At 45.2% G+C, this 20,210-nt stretch overlaps 1 protein-coding gene across 1 annotated transcript; it reads right to left on the bottom strand.

The window, feature by feature from the left end:
- Positions 1-16,543: 16,543 nt before the first annotated feature.
- On the bottom strand, positions 16,544-19,447 carry LOC120839884 (sulfotransferase ssu-1-like). Its single transcript, XM_042288243.1, has 2 exons — positions 19,411-19,447; positions 16,544-17,389 (listed from the first exon to the last, which is right to left on the bottom strand). The coding sequence occupies exon 2, from the start codon at positions 17,384-17,386 to the stop codon at positions 16,544-16,546; it is 843 nt and encodes a 280-aa protein (XP_042144177.1). The 5' UTR covers positions 17,387-17,389; positions 19,411-19,447.
- Positions 19,448-20,210: the final 763 nt, after the last annotated feature.

Here is a 20,210-nt window from a genome sequence, read left to right as displayed (position 1 = left end):
TTGTTTCGCGGCACGCGTCAAGCCGCAAAAATAGAGTTGGGACTCATCCGCGAGGGGCATCAAAAATCCTCCTGCGCGGAAGGTTCAAGTGATGTGTTGCAGTCATCTTTATCTTCAAAAATAAATCAGTCTGTAAATGGTGGTTTTTCGATTTCAAGGAGCAGTTATGTCTAGAAGGATACCCCGAAATAATCCCATAGGCATATTCTATAAGTGCGTTTTGAGTGAAGCAAAACTAAACTTCGATATGTTGTGCGTTCAAATTTATGTGCAGTGTAAGAAATGAGTGTTCCGTCCGCCGTTGAACCCCGCTCGCTACTTTGGGGTCGCCCACCAAGAGTTAGGAGAATGGGATGGCATGAGGAAAACAAAAACAACACAGAAACGTGGTCGTTGCTGTTCTCGTAGTTTTCGCGAGCAATATGGCATGATAGGATGCAGAACAAATGGCCTCGGACGCAATGGCCCTGGACGAAACGGCCCCGGACAAAATGGTCCAAAGTGTAATCCCGGAGAGAATGGTCCCAAGTGATTTTTAGACACTCATCTTTTAATAAGGTGCTACTCTGAAGTTCTGTTAAGTACATTCAATGCTCTTATAATGCAACTTTTGTAGAGACTATAAAAAAAAAGAAGCTCAATATAGACGCGACAATGTTGGAGAAACACACACACACAGGGCAGGCACCTGTCTCGTGTGTGTTTTTCTTCGACTTTGTACCGTTTATTTTGCACTCTTTTTCATTATGCCGATCAACCAACTAGCCCAACAATCTATTTTACTGCTTGATACAACTCTTTCCGACCTCCCGCTCGAAGCTTTAAATTGATGCGGTACAGTTACATTTTGTGAACTTAATGTTTTACTTTAAAGGAGTTCCCTCTTGTAGCTCTGTTGAACAGAGCTACAAGAAGACGTTTTGCGTGAAGCCAAACGTAGCACACATTTACAACTAGTTTCTTTGTGTAATAAAATGTTTATTTCACAAAAAAATGTATTGCATTATACGAATATTTATCTTTTTATATGTTGGGATTGTACCAATTAAAGCTAATAAAAATAAGGAGCAAGAAAAAATACGAAAACAATTTATTTGACCCATTTTGTCCGAGTTTACTATTCGAACAATTTTGTCCGGGGCCATTTTTCCGGTTTCTGGGCTGGTTCTATGTTTTCGATTCCCATTTTTAGTGCAAAAGGGATAAACGCCGCCTGCACGCCCAGCATTTGCGTGACGTGGCGCTTAACTGAGCTAATATTTGTTCAGAAATGGCAATCGGCGGTTCGGAGGTGGCTCCGATTGGAAGAAAAATTCTTTGTCAGTGACATCAATTCGCTCTCTCTGATTGATTTATTATCACTTCTCCTTCGAGTTCCAAAATAGGCTCGATTATCATTCAATCTTGTTTCCAGGCCCTCTATTTTGATAAATTCCTATAAAAAACACGTCACTGACCGGACACTGAATCATCGAATCTAGGTGCGTTGTACTGCCGGCACAAAAATCGCTCAGCCACCAACTAGGCCAACACGCGTTGCTCAACACAGTGTGTTGATTGTTTGCGTTGACGGAAGGTGTCACGCCGAATCGAGAATTTCGCTCTTGTTTGTTTTGTGTTTATTTTTGGCAAGAGAGTGAACTGCCAACAATTTTACCGGCGGCTGACGGACATGCTTGGTGACGTGATCGCCGTGTTTCCTGGCAGACAAGGACGGAAAAGCGATGACATCTGCATATTATCTTCGCCAGCGAACCATGGTTCAGGCAGCTCAACGGCACCCCAGAAAATAAGCCGTAATGTGTTCAAAAGCGACGTTTCGGGGGCTAATCTGCTCACCACTAGGCTGACAGTTCGTTGGGAACGTCATGCTCGTTTGACCAGTGAACCTTCTGCCTTGCACCATGTGATCACAACCGCAGAGAAAGGTGTCAGGTGATAAAAGCCAGGCGACTAATTGGTCCGGCAAGCACGTAGCTTCCACCGCGCTGTCAGCTTAGCGGTGAACAGGAATGGGTCGCTGAAGGTCACTAGAGCCAACAGGATCTAGTTTCGTTGCTCGAGGGAGTGCCACACTCGCTCGTACGGGTGGCGGATCGGAACAATGTCTGACCTCCTCTCCCTTTGGGTTTGAAGCTCTAGAAGGAAGTACCTTCCTCCCTTTCCTCTTAGCCATCACTTGCAACATGTCAGCGGACGTGAGCACATGGACGATTGGAGACGTCTGCTGGTGGCTTTTTGAAAACGAACTGCAATCGGCCTGTTCATCATTTCAAGGTAAAACTTCTTCTAATCAGGCAATATTTATAATTTATCTTGAAAATTGCTATAAGTACAGTAGTGCTCAATATGGCCGGAAATTGTTTGATGCATAGGCAGAATAAGTAGGACAGGGGGCGGCTTCTTATTAATTAAGCTACTTGTCGTTTGAAATTTGTTTTTATGCTATTTTGACTTAGAGTTGTCCAAACAAGCACGTTGCAAAAACAAAAATTATTTTACGGTCTTGTATGTTGAACTACACAAGAAAAAAACGTTTTTGAAGCGAACACTGATTTCATTACTACAATACTGACTATATATAATATGACAAAATACTGAGTTCAAGCTATCCGCCAGAAAGATCTCAAGAACAGAACTTCGAATTTACAGCGCGAATGAAATGAGCAATGATATCTCTTCGTAAATGTAAAAAACGTATGTTACCGGGCTTTAATTAGCTAATGTATCCGTATTTATGGCCCCAATAAACGTGAGCGAATAGGTGCTGTAAACGTTTTTGTTTTTTGACCGGCCAGGGACATGGCACTCTGAGAGCCAATCACTGCAATTTACGGCACCGCTCAACTAATGAGGATGCCGAACATTTGGTTAGACCCAAAGATGCTGTCTGCGACATCAGGGAATGCAAAACGTCCCGCTTGCTTTGCTTAATGTAACAGCGCAAATTGCATTTCTTGGTCTAAACGTATGTTCCGCGTCGTCATTCGCTGAGAGGACTTCGCAGGTTGCAACGATTGGCTCTTGGAGTGTTGTGCGGAAATCGACAGGCGCGAACTTTTTTAGCATTTTGTGTTTGCACAAATGTGGATGTATGTTTGATAAAAATAACTGTTTTACTTGGTCCTATATTCAGTGCTGCAACTATTATGTAAATAGCTTACATGCGTAAACGGCGCATCAACGTAACAAATTGTTTTTGTTTTAGGGATTCGTTGATACTCACAAATGTGAAGATGCCGTGAGTGCTCGCCGTCATGTTTTGCTCATGAACGAAGAGATAACTAAAGCGCCCCTGAACGTCGACTTGATACAAGACCGCATGATGCGGACGTTTCAGTCTTGCCAAGAATAGATCCTCAGCGATGCTGGAGCCCTCACAGTCCTTGAGGAATTTCCGGCAATGACGATTCCCGGAATGGTAACTCAATATTATCTTCTTTATATTTAGCCTTAAAGTTTCGAGATTTTTACAGGTCATCAGGACTTCAAAAGTTTCTTACTACCCGTTTTATCGCCTGTGAATGAGATAGGGGCTTTTGATACGTGCTAAATTAAATAATTTTACCTCGTAATAAGGCTAGGCAATCAATTAGTTAACATTCCGATTAATTAACTATTGTTTTACTCTGAATCAAGTGAGTTTAACTGGCGTATTGGTTGGATTTAGAGTTACGAAAAGTCTTATAAACAAAAAAGTAAAAAGAATATTCATTTAATTCTTTTTGTGTGTTTATAACACATTTGTCTCTCATGGCTACTTAAGTATTTTATATGATTATTATCTAGAGTGGTTTTGAGGTTTAAATGATAACGTCCAAATATTTTATTTTAAATGTTTTCCATGCTTTTCTTGTGTATGAGCACAACGGCAAGTTGATATTTGAACTTGTTATTGTACAAATATGTACATATATTTTATTTTAAATGTTAGCCATGCCTTACTTCTGTACGAGGCACAATGACAAGTTGTTATGTACTAAGCCTTATAAGACGTAGTAAAAACTTGTCAAAGAAAAAATCGATTGTTCTAGGCCTTTTCTGGACACAATATCTTGCCTCGAGATCAGCGCGACCTATAAATTGATTAACTAGTCAATATAAAAGAAAACGTAAATCGAAATTATTTTAATTGACGCCAAGCCCTACTCCACTATAGTGACAGTAAGTGGTCATTTATTTAATATATATATATATATTTGTGTGTGTGTGTGTGTGTGTGTGTAAACAATCCGTGTGTACAAATTCATAGCGCATAAATGTACTTTTGTAAACCAGCAACACTGTCCATTTGTTGTTTATTTTTCAGTTACTAGAAGACGTTAAACTGCCGTTCGGCAAAGACATCCGGAGGACATGGGAGCCAAGATTGAGGCATTTACAGCTTCTACACAGGTGTTCCTCAAAGGAAAAGAACGTCACTCTGAACCTCGAACAGTTGCTTGAAGGTATACTTTAGTTGGTGTTTTTGTAATCTATCACGAGTTTCAGACTGCGACGACGCAGAGGTTTACCTTCGTCCACCATAAATATGCTGGGTTAACTTACTACCTCATTACGAACTGATGACCGCTTATCGAGGCCATTCGTTTAAGACATGGTTAACTTATACTGAGAAACAACTTTCTGTGGCGTTTCTGAAGTGAAGAATGCGTGTGCATAGCCTTGATTGGCGCTTAAGATGCGCGGGCGTTTTGAACTTCGACTACATTGCCAAAAAAGTTGCCCAAGTCACCCCCGAGTATAGTGCATTGTCACAGATGGTAATGCAAACTTGTCAGGGTTATATCTTCAATATACGAGCTAGTAATATAAAACATATCCTTGCTTTAATTTCTAAAAATAATATAGAGGAAATATAAGCGACTAAAGTCAATGACAGGTTACGAAAAATCTAAAAGAAGAAAGCCGATGGACGCTTGAAATGGAGAGAAGGTTTCTCCTCTCCCCTACAAGCTTCTGTCCGCTTCCTCCTCTCCAGCTCGTATATTTTTTTTAACCTGTTACTGACTGTAGGGCAAGAAGGATTAAATATGGGTAGAACCAACGTTTCTTGAAACATGCTTAAAATTCCTGTGGATCTACTTTCCGCAGAACACTCGAGAAGCCAATCACACCAATCCACGAAGAGAGCTCGGCGAATAAAAAGGCCAAAGCATGTTTAGACATATGAATGAAGCGAGAGATGTCACTGAGCATGACGGTTCACGTACTGACTTCATGCTCAGTGTCACGTTACAGACTTCATTTTTAAGTCAAACGTATTTTCAGCTTCTCCATTGGCCGAGTTTTCTTCGTAGATTGCATTGATCGGCCCCTCGAGTATTCTCAAGGGAAGTGGACGCACGGGCATTTTTAAAAGCAGAGAAAATGCGGTGGCACGTTGGGCATTGTTTTACGTGTGTACTGCACATATATTGTAATCCATTGACTTCCGATTTTCTTCCTTTACTACTTCTTGGATGGAAAGGGAACGCTTGATGGTGCGTACCATTTTTCGCTTTTACACATTGTTGTAGCGAAGGGGGCTTCGAAGGGGACGCTTCGTCATCCGCTGGTCGCGCTCTCTAGATCGCACTGATTGACCCACTAAATGTTTTGAAGGAAATCATATCTGCGGGTATGTTTTAGAGCGTAAGGCTAAACGAGAAATAAAACGCTTAGTGAAACCTATACAATTATAATTGATCTGAAAGCGCGGCGAATGAGCAACTCGCAGCATAATAATACAGAGGAAAATACATGTGTTCATATTCTTGCTTTCTTGTTGTAGGAAGTCCGGACACTGATGCCACTCATCCATCTCCAGGAAAATGAATTTGACATCTTTTTGGACGGTGTCCTTACAGTGAGCGACATCAGAACGACAGTAGAAGCTGTGTGCACATTGCTGGCAGTGATACCCGTCTCGTCTTGAAACTGTTTCGAATTTTGTTAGCTTTTTTACTGCGAACAGAAGAATCAATTTTTGCTACTCAATAAAGTATATGATTGGACATGATGTTTACTGTTCTGCCTGTCACCTAGTTAATTACGTACAGGAATGAAGTGTGTTGACTCTGGCCAGACTGATGTTTGTCAACCTGTCGAAAAGGCCCGGTGCTAGCGATTAATGAACGATCTAAAGACACTTTGGTTGGTAGAACAAAATGCACCTTGTGGAGCAAGAAATACAAAATACGGTTTACTAAAACCTAACTAGGAATGTAAAAAAAAAACTCATTTGTCATAAAAGAGGGTTAGAAGTACAAAATATGGTTTACTAAAATAACGCCAACATAATCTAAAGAACTCGGGGTTTATTGAAAGAACCAAGGAGGGTTCCCGATAAAACATGAAATAAGGTTCATAAAGAAAAAACAAAGAAGGATCCGTAAAAAACTCAAAATAAGGTTCATTAAGAGCACGAAGAAGGGTTCTGGAAAGAACCCGAATATGGTTCATTAAGATGATCCAACAAAGGATACGAAAAGAACCCTGAAATAGGGTTCCTTAAGAGCACCAAAAAGGGTTTTGGAAAGAACCCGAAATAGGGTTCATTAAGAGCACCCGAAAGGGTTCTGGAAAGAACCCGAAATGGGGTTTATCAAGAGCACCAAAAAGGGTTCGGGAAAGAACCCGAAATAGGGTTGATTAGGAAGAACCGAAAAAGGATCCTAGAAGAACCCCGAAATAGGGTTCGTTAAATAGAACTCAGAAGCGTTCTGAAAAGAACCAAAAATAACGTTCATTAAGAAGAACCAATAAACGATCCGAAAAGAACCCCGAAATAGGGTTCATTAGAAAGAACCCTTTTTGTGGGTTCTTTTCTGCACCTTTAAGGGTGCCGCCCATTGGACAAGCGAAAGAACCCTAAAAGGTGCTAGTTGGCACGTTTTTTTTTTTAGAGTGTACGTGCGCCACACCATCAAAAGACACAAACGTATGTTCAAGATAGAAAGGGAGAAGTATGATTAAGCGTTCCACGCGCTCCGGAAATACGTTTCTTATTGCCCTCGATACAATTGGTTACAGCGTTAAAGATAACCTAATGTGGAACAAGGTAAAAAACATATCAAACGCACTTTCCTCAAGTTCAATTCTTCAAATATTATGCCACCTTCCCCGAGCAACGGACCAAAAACGCAACGTGCAATTTTAGTGACGACGGGCGGGTTATGAAAGAGGTAGATATCTGGATCTGCCTCAAATCTGTTTCGATCACTATCGTCTTTGAAAAGAACGTCTGTTTTATGGGCTAGATCTTTACCGCGATACCAATTTCTAGGGACAGTTTTTTTTTTCTTGAGTTCGCCCTATTTCCAGAACAATGAGGGCTAGAGCCCAGCAAATGTCTTTGGACCTCTACTTCGCATTGTTCTGAAATCCAGGTTTTACCAGCTTAAAGTTCTTGACGAGAGCTTTTTTGGCTTTGCCGGCGTACAAATCATGAGTCACGACGGCATGTCCCCTCCTTGTCCGAACCTGGTAGCATGAGGTTATCGCGTTATAAGTGGTCAACGACTGCTTTCATTTTGAAGATTTTTGAGCGTTGACCGACGGTACGCCAGAGCACACCGACTCCATACGAGGTGCACCTTTCCCTATCCTGGAGCAGAGCCCTATCTGCCATGCCTCTGACCATTGAAAGCTTTCCCGAGGACGGGAGTTTTGGATCGCCGGTGAAATTGGGTAACTTTCTCAAGGCTGCGTTAAGGTTTTCAGGCAGCGTCGCTGCACTGAGTTAGTTAACCCCTACTTGATTCATGTCGTTGGTCGGTCGCTTCTTCGGCAGCCCGGCTACCTGCCGGACTGCTGAAAGTTTATGAACAAGGCGAAGGCCGAAGACAGTCGAGGCGAAGGAAGTCGAACTTGAGGTGATGTCACAGCACAAGGATCTCTGAACAACTCGAAGTCAAGGGCAGAAAAAGTGCTATGATTTAGACCTACTTGATCTGGCAAAGAAGTTGAAAAAAAGTAAAAATCTGTCCCTGAATTTTTTTTTTAGCGCCAAAAACGCATAAAACGGACTTTCCTTTTATTGCGATAGTGATGGAAAGAAATTTGTGGCAGTTCAATATTTCTAACCTTGTGAGTCTGAACCCATTTGTCGTAACTGAAATTGCATGGTGCTTTTTTGGCCCGTAGCTCAAAGGCGCAGATAAAATATTTTTAAGAATAGGTCTAGAGGGAAGTGCAATGCCTTCTCAATTAATGTTGAATGTATGTTTTTAACCTGTTCCACAGCAGACAATCTTTAGTGCAGTAACCAATTGTACATAGAGAAATGAAAAAAAAAACGGCCTTCCGTAGCGCCTCCGGTAGACGATGACACTTGCAAGTGCTGTAACCCCGCCCCCCCCCCCCCCCCCCCCCCAACAAAAAAAAAAGAAAACAAAACGTTTGTTATTTTACGACTTTGCCCATTCAAAACCAGTAAAAATAAGGTATCGCTATGTCCGGCCTCGGAGCTGCGTTGAAAAATTTATGCCGCCAAAGAATGGGCAAGAGCTTCCTGTTACAGGTAAATCACCTATTAGGCTCGGGTGCTCCGCAAAAGGCCCTCCCTGATGCGGCGGAAGTTCTGAAAATACATTATAGGGCTGTTTGACGAAAGGTTAATGAACGGAAAAAATACCGGACATCATAACTTACCTTTATGCTATCTGCAACAACTTGAAAAACGTCGCGTCGCGTTGCAACGTTGCGGTTGTTTTATCGCCCCCGAATAAGCTTCCGGCGTTGTGCGAAATAATCAAAGCTCCAAAAATGAATACTGACAAATGAAAATAAAAACACAACAAATTGTAGATGTTTCCAATTCCCTGTAGTGTCGAGTTAGAGTGCAGCTCTTGAGGAGGAGGAGGGGAAGAAACGTACCGGAGGGTGTGCCCCTCCTCTTCCTTCTCGTACGCTCTCCTTCACCTCCTTCCTCCTCCACCCTTCTCCCTCTCCTCTCTTCCCCCTCCTACCTCTCCCCATCCTCCATCCTCCTCCTCTCATTCTCCTCCGCTCCTCCCCCATTCCTCCATCCCTCCTCCTCCCTATCCCTCTTCCATCCCGCGTGACGCCACTCTTGACCCTAGTGACCCTCGTGACGTCACTCGCAAAGGACTCGTGAAGGTCGTGACCTTCATCGTGACCTTCACGAGTGACCTTTGTGACGTAACTCGTTACCCTAGTGACTTTTGTGACGTCACACATGACATCATGTGTGACGTTTTTATGAGTAACATCCCATAATGCAACGCGTGGTGACGCCCACGGCGACGGCGACGGCGAAGGCGACGCCGCTCAAGCCGGAAAAGGTCGCCTAAGAGCTGCGCTCTAAAAGATTTTAAAATGTCCAACCTCTGTTGCGTACGACCTTCCACTATCTTGCTAGCGCAACTACGTAGGGCAAACAGGCCGCTGCTTTAATTACCGTGCTAGAGAACAGGCAGCAGCACTCAAACAGATATTGTGTGGGCATTTTGCAATGCATTGTGATCGGTGCCCGTACACCCCCTCGTTGTCAAACAAAACCATTCTAGGACGGCACAGCGGAAAAACAACTAGGGAAATTCACGAAGCGCTTGTCATCAAATTAAGGGGCGCCGATAGGTGTATCAGTACACCGTCTGTGGCCCTGTCCGATGAAAAAAAAAGTTATTTGTGCGAGAAAGCGGTGTTACTGGAAGTAACTGTGTTTTATTAAAGTATTTAAGTTAGTGTATTTTTAATGAGCTCTCTGTTGCGTGTGCGCTTTGTGTGATCGATACCTACTTCACTTTGTCCCTGTTCTTTGGCGCTTCTATCCAGTCATGAACCAATTAGACCAACTGAACTTTTTGTTAAATCACTTCATTATGTTACATGTCTTGTCAGACCTCCTCCCCCTTCACCAGACGAAACCATAAATCTGTCCCTGCTCGAGACTCTCCACGCAGTTGGTTTTAGCGATGTGCCAGTAGGACTATGAGACGTTTGTCAATAATGAATCAGATTAACTATACTTTCACATCCAAGCAAATTTCTTCTCACCCAGCAGTCACAGTACGTCCTCTCAAAGCCTTGGCACATAAGTGCCTATATTTCCTTCAGAAACCATTCCCCCAGCCTCCTGTTCTTCAGAAAAGTAATTCCTCCAGTTTCCAAAGACCTCGCGTTTTGGAGACAAAAGTTTTCTTGCGAGCTGTACTTCCCAATTGTTTTCCGCGCTCGTACTTGCAATCACTGCCGCCATTTTTGTCCGCAAGCCCTTCAAGCTTAATAGCTAGCTTGTCATGCAAGAAGCCAGTGATCGTGAGTATACATATCCTCTCACATCAGCATGCATTCACGAGAATGTGATAAACAGCATGTTACCCTATTAGAGAAACCACATGTACCCACAACCCATATGCCATGTGTGGGAGACGAGAAGGGTGGAAGACAATGGGGCTGTGGAGACACGAGCTGACGCGAGACAGAGCACGCTGCGCCTGGCTGGGCCGGGCAGGAATGGTGGAGCAGGTCTGGCCATGAAGACCCCGGAGCGGCCCACCAGCGAGGTTCGGACCTGTACCGGCGGGAACGGCGAACCCATGGCCATGCTAGCCTAGGCCATGACGATCCCAGAGTAATTCCGCAGCGAGACTGACTCGGGCTATGTATCCGGAACAGCTAAGGTACGCAGCGCTGGCTTGGGAAGGACGATCCGCAGGCTTGAACACGGACTCCGACTTCGAGGTCTGAATGACGGGAGACAACCATGTCGGCGGGGCCGGACTCGCCACTTTCGAGTAAGGGGAACCGGGAAGTACAGTAAGCCCATTCGCTGTATTCTAGTTGTACTGATTCACTGCTTGGGAGACGAGCGAAGAAATGGCCGATAGGGTAGCGATTATTAAGAGCTACCCCACATAAAAATGGCGCCAAACGTTGGGCCCGGTCACTATGCCTCTACCTCTGGACGTACCCAGTGAGTCCACGGATTTGTTACGCAGGTTGTTCACTAACGCTAACAACGCCCTTCGAGATAAAGTATGTTGGAAGTTTGACGACTTGTCTCACGGCAGAGCTCAGCGGGTGTCTCCTCGAGTAGGGTACCGAAAGGACTCGAAGGACTAGGTGGCGGATGCGCTCTCTCGAACACCCTAGAATAGCATTTGGGAGGAGCCGATGCAACCGGGTGTAACGAGGAGTGCGAGTGAGATGTAAGAAAGTCCTCTTAGGAGGCGGAGGATGAGGCACCGCATGTTCGCTGGACGGCTCGATGACGGCTGGCAGGAAATGAAACAGCCAATACTTGCTGCAGACTCGGGACTTTGCACGAGGGAACCAAAGGTCGTGGCTTGAGGCAATAGGGTGAGCAAGGAAGAGCTTGTCGAGGCCCGGGAAGCAGATAAGTCTTCGTCAGCCGGTGTCGTAAAAATTGCGGAAATAGCAGTTGATACCGGGGAACGGGTTTCGGGGTTTAGTTTAACTAGTCTGTACATATTGCTAAAAGTCGGGTCAGCTGAACACGGAAAAAAATAGGATATGGAGGAATGGACTGTACAACGATGCGTTTCTCCAGTCCTTTACTTCGTGCCCTCGTTTTTTCCGTGCTCAACTGCCCTGGTTGCCAACAATACCGGGAACGTTGGCGGACGAGTTTGTCAGCTGGTGTCAATAAAATGGCGAGAAAAGCAGTTGCCCCCGGGATCGCTGGAGGACGTGTTTGTCTGTGGGTGTCGCAAAAGATTGCGCAGAATAGCAGCTAATACCGGGAAGGCTGGCACGCAAGTTAATAGACAATACGATTCGCGCCTGCTGGGCCAAAACGTCTTGTTATTCCGTGTCATCCTGACGAACGACAAAGGGCAGGGGGACGACTCTTTCTTCGCGGGAGTGGTTCCTGAAAGATACGGAGCCGATTTATCAGATGCCTTTTTCGACTTCATTCTGGCTGTTTGTGGCAGTGGCAGCAAGACATTTTTTGGGGTTTATATTACATTACGACCTCGCCGGGGATGAGGCGAAAGACATTGCGTTGGGCTTCTAGCTGCCAAGCTTGCCTGAGTCGCGAACGGTTCGAGCGGGCTAGCTCGCTGAGCTGCCGCCCCCTCCAAGGGTTCATGAGTCCCCAGAGCCCGGATGCACGCGTGGACGGGACTGGACGTTGTATTTTACATCGATTCGCACACGGTATACGCTGCCGTTTGGGAACGCGGATGTGGTATGGCCATTCCGCCACGGGCTTTGGATCCCTTCGCTTTCGCAACAGTTCCACTATGTTTACGCCATCGTTACATAATCCTGAGGGACACTCGCCCTCGGAGCAGCGCAGCTAGTGGTTTTATTGCATCACTCGCTCTGAGGTGAGAGGACCTTTACGAGGTAAAGACGCGAGCGTTGTGTATACCTTCTAGTCTTACTCGGCGAGAAAAACACAAGAAGTCTGGCTCTGTTCACATCGCTGACTTGAAGGGATTTTACTATAGAGTTGGGAAGATGATTAACGTGATGTTGCCGTAGTACACAGGAAATCCCGTGTTAGTGGCGACTAAGGAGCGAGCTCCAGAATGAGGACTCGCCGAGTTAGCCGCACGGTACACAACTTTGTCGGCACGTATTTTCGCCGTAGGCTCTACTGCAAAAAATGCTAGCCGACGAAATCTCCGACGCGTACAGACTGATGCTTCCATGGCCGCTGCCACAATGTGCAGCCAAGTGTTTGTTCCTTGTATGTTGTTTTCACACTTCTATCTCCGCAGGATGGCTTACTAAAAAGACAACCATAGACGGCGTAACCCTGAAAGCCTACAGGGATGAGACACGGGCACATTCGTTTTAGCAATTGCTCAGGGAGACTGACACTGGTTTGGCCTGGCGGAACATCAGGGTAGCCATTCATAGACACGACGGCACCGGCGGTGACAAGCCGGAGGAACGGCTAAAAGTCGAAGGGGCTTGGTGGACTCTCCGAGTCTGGCGGACGCGGGCAGTTTTACTTACGTGACGACATCAACGCGAATAGACGGCAGGTTCATCCGCGTCAGAGGGACCAGCTTAGTACAGGCTTCCTGCTGCACCGTGGTCAATATGACAGCGAGCGACGGACAGGGGGTCGTCGACACTGTCTTCCGCGGCTTCGCTGGAAGAGCCAGCTGAAACCGGCGAAAAGAAAGACCGACACCGGGGATCCTACGATCACCTACGCCACTCTTGGACGCTAAAACGTGGCTACCCCCCCAACACCAATAGCAGCCCCTTCTGCCAACACCTGAGACGCCCCCGACCACAGCGTTCCCGTCTGTCTCTACAGTCCACTGATTAATACACCGGCTGACATGGGAGAACTCCCCTATGAGGCCCATGAGATACCAACTAGCGAAAGACCCCCGAAGTCCCCGCCTCGAGAGGGGGAGAGTCAGGGAGACGAGGGTGGCGCGAGACTGAGCGTGCTGCGCGAGGCTGCGCCGGGCAGTAACGCTGTAGCTGGTTTTGCCCATGGTGATCTCCAGAGTGGTCAATCAGCGAGGAACGGACCAGAACCGGCGGGAACGGTAAGCCCTGACCATAACGGCCTCGGCCATAATGATCCTAAAGAGATTCCGCAGCTAGACTCGGTCTGTGATAGCCCGGAACAGATAGAGTACGCAGCGCTAGCGTGGGAAGGACAATCAGCAGGGCTGGACATGGAGTCTGACTGCGAGCACTGAACGACGGGCGAAATCCAGGGTCGGCGGGCCTGGACTGCAGGTTCTCATGAACGGGCAACCGCGAAGTAGAGTAGACTCATTCGTGGTCACTTCGTTGTGTTGAGTTGCTCGTTGTGAGACGAGCGAAGCACCGACCGATCGCGCGGCGATTATTATAGAGCGACCCCACACATGATACCTTATAAAAACCGTATAACCTCTTATATGCACGTATTTAATAATAATAATAATAGTACCTTTATTTTTTCCAACAAAATACAATGTTGAAGAGCGGACACGGGAAAAAAGCTGTGAAAACAGCTTGACGAGCCCCGAGCCACCTATACCCTTTCCCACTTTCCGCAAGCATCAAAGCCTTGGGGGCAAACTATGTCAACCTTATACAAAAAGTCCCGATTCACCCGGTGGCTACGGTCCTTGTCGGAGTGCCCCATACCAGCTTTGCCCTTTCGTGTGACCGCTCATCGTATTTCGAGGTGCGCAACAGCTTTCTTCAATAATATGACGTGCCAATCTCCTGCCGTGATATATATGATTAATGGCACGCTCTGCAACGTGAGATATATGGAGGAAACTAAAAATTCCAAGATAACGCGCTTCAATGGCCACAATTCAGACATTGTAAAAAAGCAAAATACACCAGTTGCATAACACTTCTACTGTCACGTATACCATAATATCAATACGTATCTAAAATTTACCGCCGTGAAACGTGAATCTAAAAATGAATTCACACGTAAAAGTAGAGAGTCACGTTAATTATCAAAATTTAGTTTGTTAGCTCCACTTGGCATTGATATCTAAAAAAGAAAACTCCACAGGCTGTTGCAGGCTTCAGGTTGATTTAGGCAAAACACTATCACATCCCGTAATTCCGAAGAATAAAAGGAAAACAGCATTTTGTTAGCTGGTCAATATCTGCCTACCAGTCCGATATTCCACCAGTGCGCGATTTGTCTCACGCTGCTAGAGGCGGCGTGTCCAGTTACACTGCGAAGATGGTTTGCGGCTTCCCGCGTCGTCTCCTCGCCTCCGTCACTCGCCGTTCACTTCACTAATGTGTTGTTATTGTTTTTACCGCTGATGCGCGTAGTTTTGATTATATACATGGTATTCCAGTTTTTAGAGCGGGCTTGGGGATATGGGGAAGTCGCCCTTTACTTATTTTTTTTTTTTGCTTTCGCAGGAGATTGTTTGACAAAGATTCCTTTTTTTTGTTTTTTTTTTTATTTTTTATTTTTGTTTCCTATGCACATGACAGTAAGCCAACGCCCCTAACGGCCCGAACGTGCTCGACTTTAAAGCCTCGACCAGGACGCGATTTGTCTCCACGCCGCACCACACGGCGTGTGCAGTTAAGCCAAGAAGGTGGTTTGCGGCCTTCTGCGTCTTCTCGTCTCCGGCGCTCATTGTTCACTTCACTAATGTTAATGGTTTTCATTGGTGACCCACCCAGCTTGGATTAAATACTTGTGTTTTTTTTTTGTTTTAAAGCGAGCTTGGCAACAAAGGGAACGCAGCCTTTTACTATACATGTTTTTCTTTCCCTGGAGAATGCCCTGACCGACTGTTGCATGTTGGTGTGTTTTTCTTTTTTGCTATAGCATGTCTGAGTGTTGTTAGTAACATGGCCACCTGTCTGTGAGTGTTTTTGAGGTCGACTTGTGTATTTTTATTATTTCCTCCTTCTCTCTGTCGAGCTCAGACCAAAACATCCTGCAATCTGTATTTCCCTACCCTAGAGAAAGAAAAGCCTCTGCTCGAAACGTCGAAAATGAAGCCTCTGCTGCTGCTCACAAATTCGTTCTATGTCCTGACAACTAGTTCGGGACACTTGAGCGCCTTGAAAATGCGGTCTGCCAAAACGGCGACAAATACGGGCTTTTAGATTAACTGTGCAGGTAAGGCCAGTCACACATGAAACATATTGACGGTGCTTGCATCCGCCTCAACATACCCAGGTATGCCCCTAGATATAGTCAGGTTTAATCCATCTTTTGATACAACCAGGAGCGCCGGTGAAGAGCGCACACATATCTTAGAGTTAAATAACTCACATTTGCGTTATGGGTTACACAATAAGAAGACTACTGACAACTTTTCAATGAATGCGATGCTTTTGAATGTAATACCCTTCAGAACTTAACGGTCAATTTAATTGTTCCCGTAAATCACACAGAAAGGCAAAAACTCCTTAAAATCGCACTATATCTAAATGTAAAGAAATTTTTAATTGTGAGGTACCATTATAGCCACAAGTTTGAACCTATCACAGAAACCAAGAGGATGTTTACCGAATTTGAAACAAATTGCCCAATACACTATAATCTTAATTCGCTTGCACAAAAAACCAAAATGGTGACATGTTCGATAACAACATCGCAATGTGCATTGCTTTAAAGTTGAGTTTAAGTGCAGTTACTAGTAAGTATGCCTGGTCATGCACTTGCAATTTTTAGTAAGAAACATGTAGCAGGAATGGCGAAAGTGACAACTTAAACTTACACAAACGTCACTTGGAAAACTTCAAATCAAACTATTTATTTGATTCATCTAAATAAATCAGGCATACGTGTATACAAATTCAGTTAAAATTGCAGTCACTGTAAGATTAACAATGCATGGCTTGCCTTATTATCTTCATATCATTTGAAGCGTTCTTCGGCTTTCGTATTGGTGCGACCTAATTGGCAGAGAAGCGACAATAATATAACCAAAATTCACTACGCCAAGCGTTTTCTTTTGTTTATAGCGACGTAGTCAAAGACAGCTCACGACAAAATTTTTGCCGCGTGGATAGGGCATACTAACCACACGACAAAAATGTTTTTTCTCGATGAACGGTGGAACAGAGTCATTATTGTTCATGCTCTAGCTAATTAGTCAAACATTAGCATCTAGGCGGCCTCTTTACGATCCACAAGCCAGTCCAAGTCATCCCAAAGACTTAGCACAGAAGTACCTTTCATTTTCTTGAACAACTTTTTCTTCAGTCGCTCGGACTGTTCTTTCGAAAAGTAATTCCTCCAGTCTCCAACGACGCCTTTCCTCACGAACTGTACTCCCCAATCCTTCACCATCTCTGTCATACTCGTACTGTCAATTATATCCGTCATTTTTGCTTCGTCTTCCGCAAGCTCCTTAGCGAGTTCTCCATCAATGAAACCAGCCATCTTCAGCACAGATCCCTTCATATCAGCATGAATCGACTCGTACGTGAGAAACAGCACGTTAGGCTCATCTTTCTTGGCGTACCAAGATAGAAGGTTCTCAAAGTAGCTGCCGAAGTCCGTGAGGCCCTCGATGAAAAGTTCGAAATACTCGTCAAAAGTTCCATCTTGGAAACAGTAATCCGTATATGTTTTCGTGTGATGGTAAAAAGACACACAGCAGTCTTTAGGGTTCCTGGCCACGTATATATACTTGGTGGATGGCGAGAAAGGCGCAAAGTGAAAGGGCAGGTGAGTGAAAATGATTCGCGGTCTGTCGGCCCTTAGGGTGCCGTCCAGACCGTGCATCTCGAGAAAGCTCCATCCCGGTGTGACGCCCCTGCAGACTCGGAAGCACGCCTTGACGATTTCCAGCACCCAGTGAGTGCCGCACTTGGGGAAGGTAACCAGGATGATGTCGCTGTCCTCTGGTTGATAGCGAAGTCCGCTCCTGTAAACTTCTTCGGAGAAGAATCCCGGCAAGCGGAAGCCATCAATGATCTGGATGGCGGGTCGGTCTCTCTCCATCATTCTCTGGGACACAAAGCGCACGTCGTTGATCTGTCAGTCTGAGACACCTCTCAGTAGAGCACGTTAGAGGCCTTCAAAAGGAACTCCTTTAAAAGATTGGCAAATCACCTTCCGATTTCGGCCCATCGGCCTGCGTTGGCTCCTGAATCCTTTAAAGAAATTCGTTCTGACGTCTTTAAAGTGCCCCATTCACAGGGTTGTGAACCACACTCTAGATTCTTTGTCACTCGAATAGAAATGGGAAGAGGGTGAATATACAACCATGTCATGTTGAACGTTGAAGCTGCATTTGTGGCCTATCAGTGAACCACCTTTTAATCAGATAATGGTCAGCGCTGTGTTTTCTGGGGAGTGCTGGTTTTAGGCCATCAATCTGTTAAGGAGGCATGCGAAAAAACCCAGAATATCTCACGGATCTCAAAAATATTGGGGAAATAAGGTTCTACAGCTAGCACTTCGTTTTTAGCACACAAAAACGCGTGGATATTTATGGCAACGAAATGACATGCATTTTTTTAAGAAAGCAATTGGTGTGTGGGTATGTTCATAAAGCCTGAACTTAGTCTGCCTGCAGATCGGGCGACTTGTCTATCGGCTGTAGACGAGCAATTTAGCCAGTGCGGTACAACCGCTAGACTGGGGTCTTTAACGTGTACCACGCAGTAGTGATAAACAACAGCATGCCGGTACGATGCTCGTCCACATCGAAACGTGCAGGGATGGGGATTGAATCCAGAATTCCTAGGCTCTGCAGCGCGAGCTTTGGCTCCACGTGCTCGGAGTTGGAGTGCGCTAGCCCATGGTGTGCATATGTTTAATGGAACCATGCGCGCAATTCGTAAGCAGTAAATCCGCTCGTTTTTATTTTAATGGTCTGGAAGCATTTTTGCGCGTTCCGAATTTAGAGTTCTTTTCGTCCGATTTTAGGCAGTGTCATACACGAGCAGATAGAAAGAAGAAAATTCTCCCTTGATTCTTCGTTCATTTTGAGAAAAAAAAAGGAAACTTTCTCCTCTCTGTGGGGAGTAGTTCAGATACGCGCTCCTGTTGGGACAGGAGGAGAAAAGAGGGCCAGAGGGAACGTGGGGATGGACACGGTGAACAACTCCTTTTCCGGCAGAGAATGATTTTGTAGGTATGGTTTGAACTGCACGCTTTACCCCAAAAATGTTTTATTAGGTTAATTTGGACTAGTGCACCTTTGCGCTTTGACTTTGTCTAACAAAATGCCGTAGCATGCAAAATTGATAGTCCAAGATTGTTTTTATGTGGAGTACGATCCGTCGGCCACTCACTCTCTGTGTAAACAGCTGCACGGGCCTACAACGAAAAGTCAAGTCTGTGCTCTGCTACATTTTTACCGAATTCAGTCACCCAACGGGAACAGAGATACATCCGTGTGTCAAAGGCGCCGTTCAAGAAGGCTAAGCAATAACGACGGCACTACCGCGAATGCCGACTATATCAGCAGATGGGACTCCTTTAAGCTTCTCTGTAAACAACTTCGTCATCGCGGCATTCATTGTCACGTAGAATTGATGTACTTACGTGAGTTTTATTTTCTTGTTTGTCCATCCGGCTTGGACACTCGCAGTCTTCAGAATAGAATTTATATATAAAAACTTAAATAAATAAATATTTAATTAATTAACAACTTTCAGGCCGCTGTCACACTGCTCATACATCCTACAATGTAAATTGTGGTCCCTGCAGACATGACAGAAGAAGTAACGTCGGAGACGCATAAAGAACACTCGAAGACTGCTTTGCTTCATACATATCGATGCGTCGAACATGACTGCAGGCAATACTTGTATGGTCAATGTAACAGGGTCATCCTACGAGAAAGAGACACGCCTCAAACAGTGTTTTCACGCCGTTTTATATATATATATATATATATATATATATATATATATATATATATATATATATGTTAGCAGTGTGAGCATCGCTTTACGCCAGCCCAAATGTACAAAAAAAGAGCGTTCAATGAGCAACTCAATTCGAGCCCGTCTACTCACCCAAGCGCGTGGGGAACTCCTTCAAAACGGTCTGCAAGCTCCACCTGCGAGCGAGAGAGTCACGACTAATTGCTACATCTAACGACTACACACCCGACGAGCGTGGTGAAACAGTTTGACAGGAAGTCGGACCTGCGTCAACCGTGCCAGCTGCCAGACAACGCGACCCAATTTCGGTATGTGCGAGCTTAGTCGAAACACAAAATGAGCACCGTGTTTTGATTAGCGCTGAGTGTTTGTTTATAATGTTCTCTAAACCCCCTCGTACGTACTATGCCCAATGGTCACGTACATGGTTTGGGGCAGGTGACGTCACAGTGTCACGACACGGTGTCCCACGACGTCGCGTCACGTGACACAGAGTAGAGTGACGTCATAGCTTCGTCACATTGTGGTTTTTAGTCTCACGCCATGGTGTCACGTCACGTTCATTGCGTCATATTGCATCATGTGGTCAGATGGTTAGTGCGACGTGGCGACGTTATGCTGATGAAGTGACGTGGTCACATCTTGCTGATCACATCATGCGTCCATCGTGAGCTAAATGTGGCGGACAATACCTTGCCCGTCAAATTTAGCATTTCTACAATGCATTCCGTAACTCTAAAATTAGCGGGACCTAATTCGCGCTATTTTGTCGGTGTCTGACGGTTTTTTAGACGATTCTCGTGATGCCTTGTCACGCTTTGTAGACACGGCGGAAATTGCCCATTGGACATTGACCGCTTAAAAACAAAACCGTGCTCACTGTGGCAGGTGCTGCTATTCATTCAGAAAGGAGCTGGCGCGAGACAGCGTAC

This window comes from Ixodes scapularis, unplaced genomic scaffold, assembly GCF_016920785.2.
Source record: "Ixodes scapularis isolate PalLabHiFi unplaced genomic scaffold, ASM1692078v2 ptg001339l_1___fragment_2___debris__unscaffolded, whole genome shotgun sequence".
NCBI classification, from domain to species: Eukaryota; Metazoa; Arthropoda; class Arachnida; order Ixodida; family Ixodidae; genus Ixodes; species Ixodes scapularis.
The sequence above is the reverse complement of the archived record's forward strand: the minus strand, read 5'-3'. Positions and strand labels throughout refer to the sequence as shown.

Coding starts and splice junctions, on each gene's coding strand:
- LOC120839884 (XM_042288243.1), bottom strand. CDS start 17,386: ATGATGGAGAGAGACCGACCCGCCATCCAGATCATTGATGGCTTCCGC.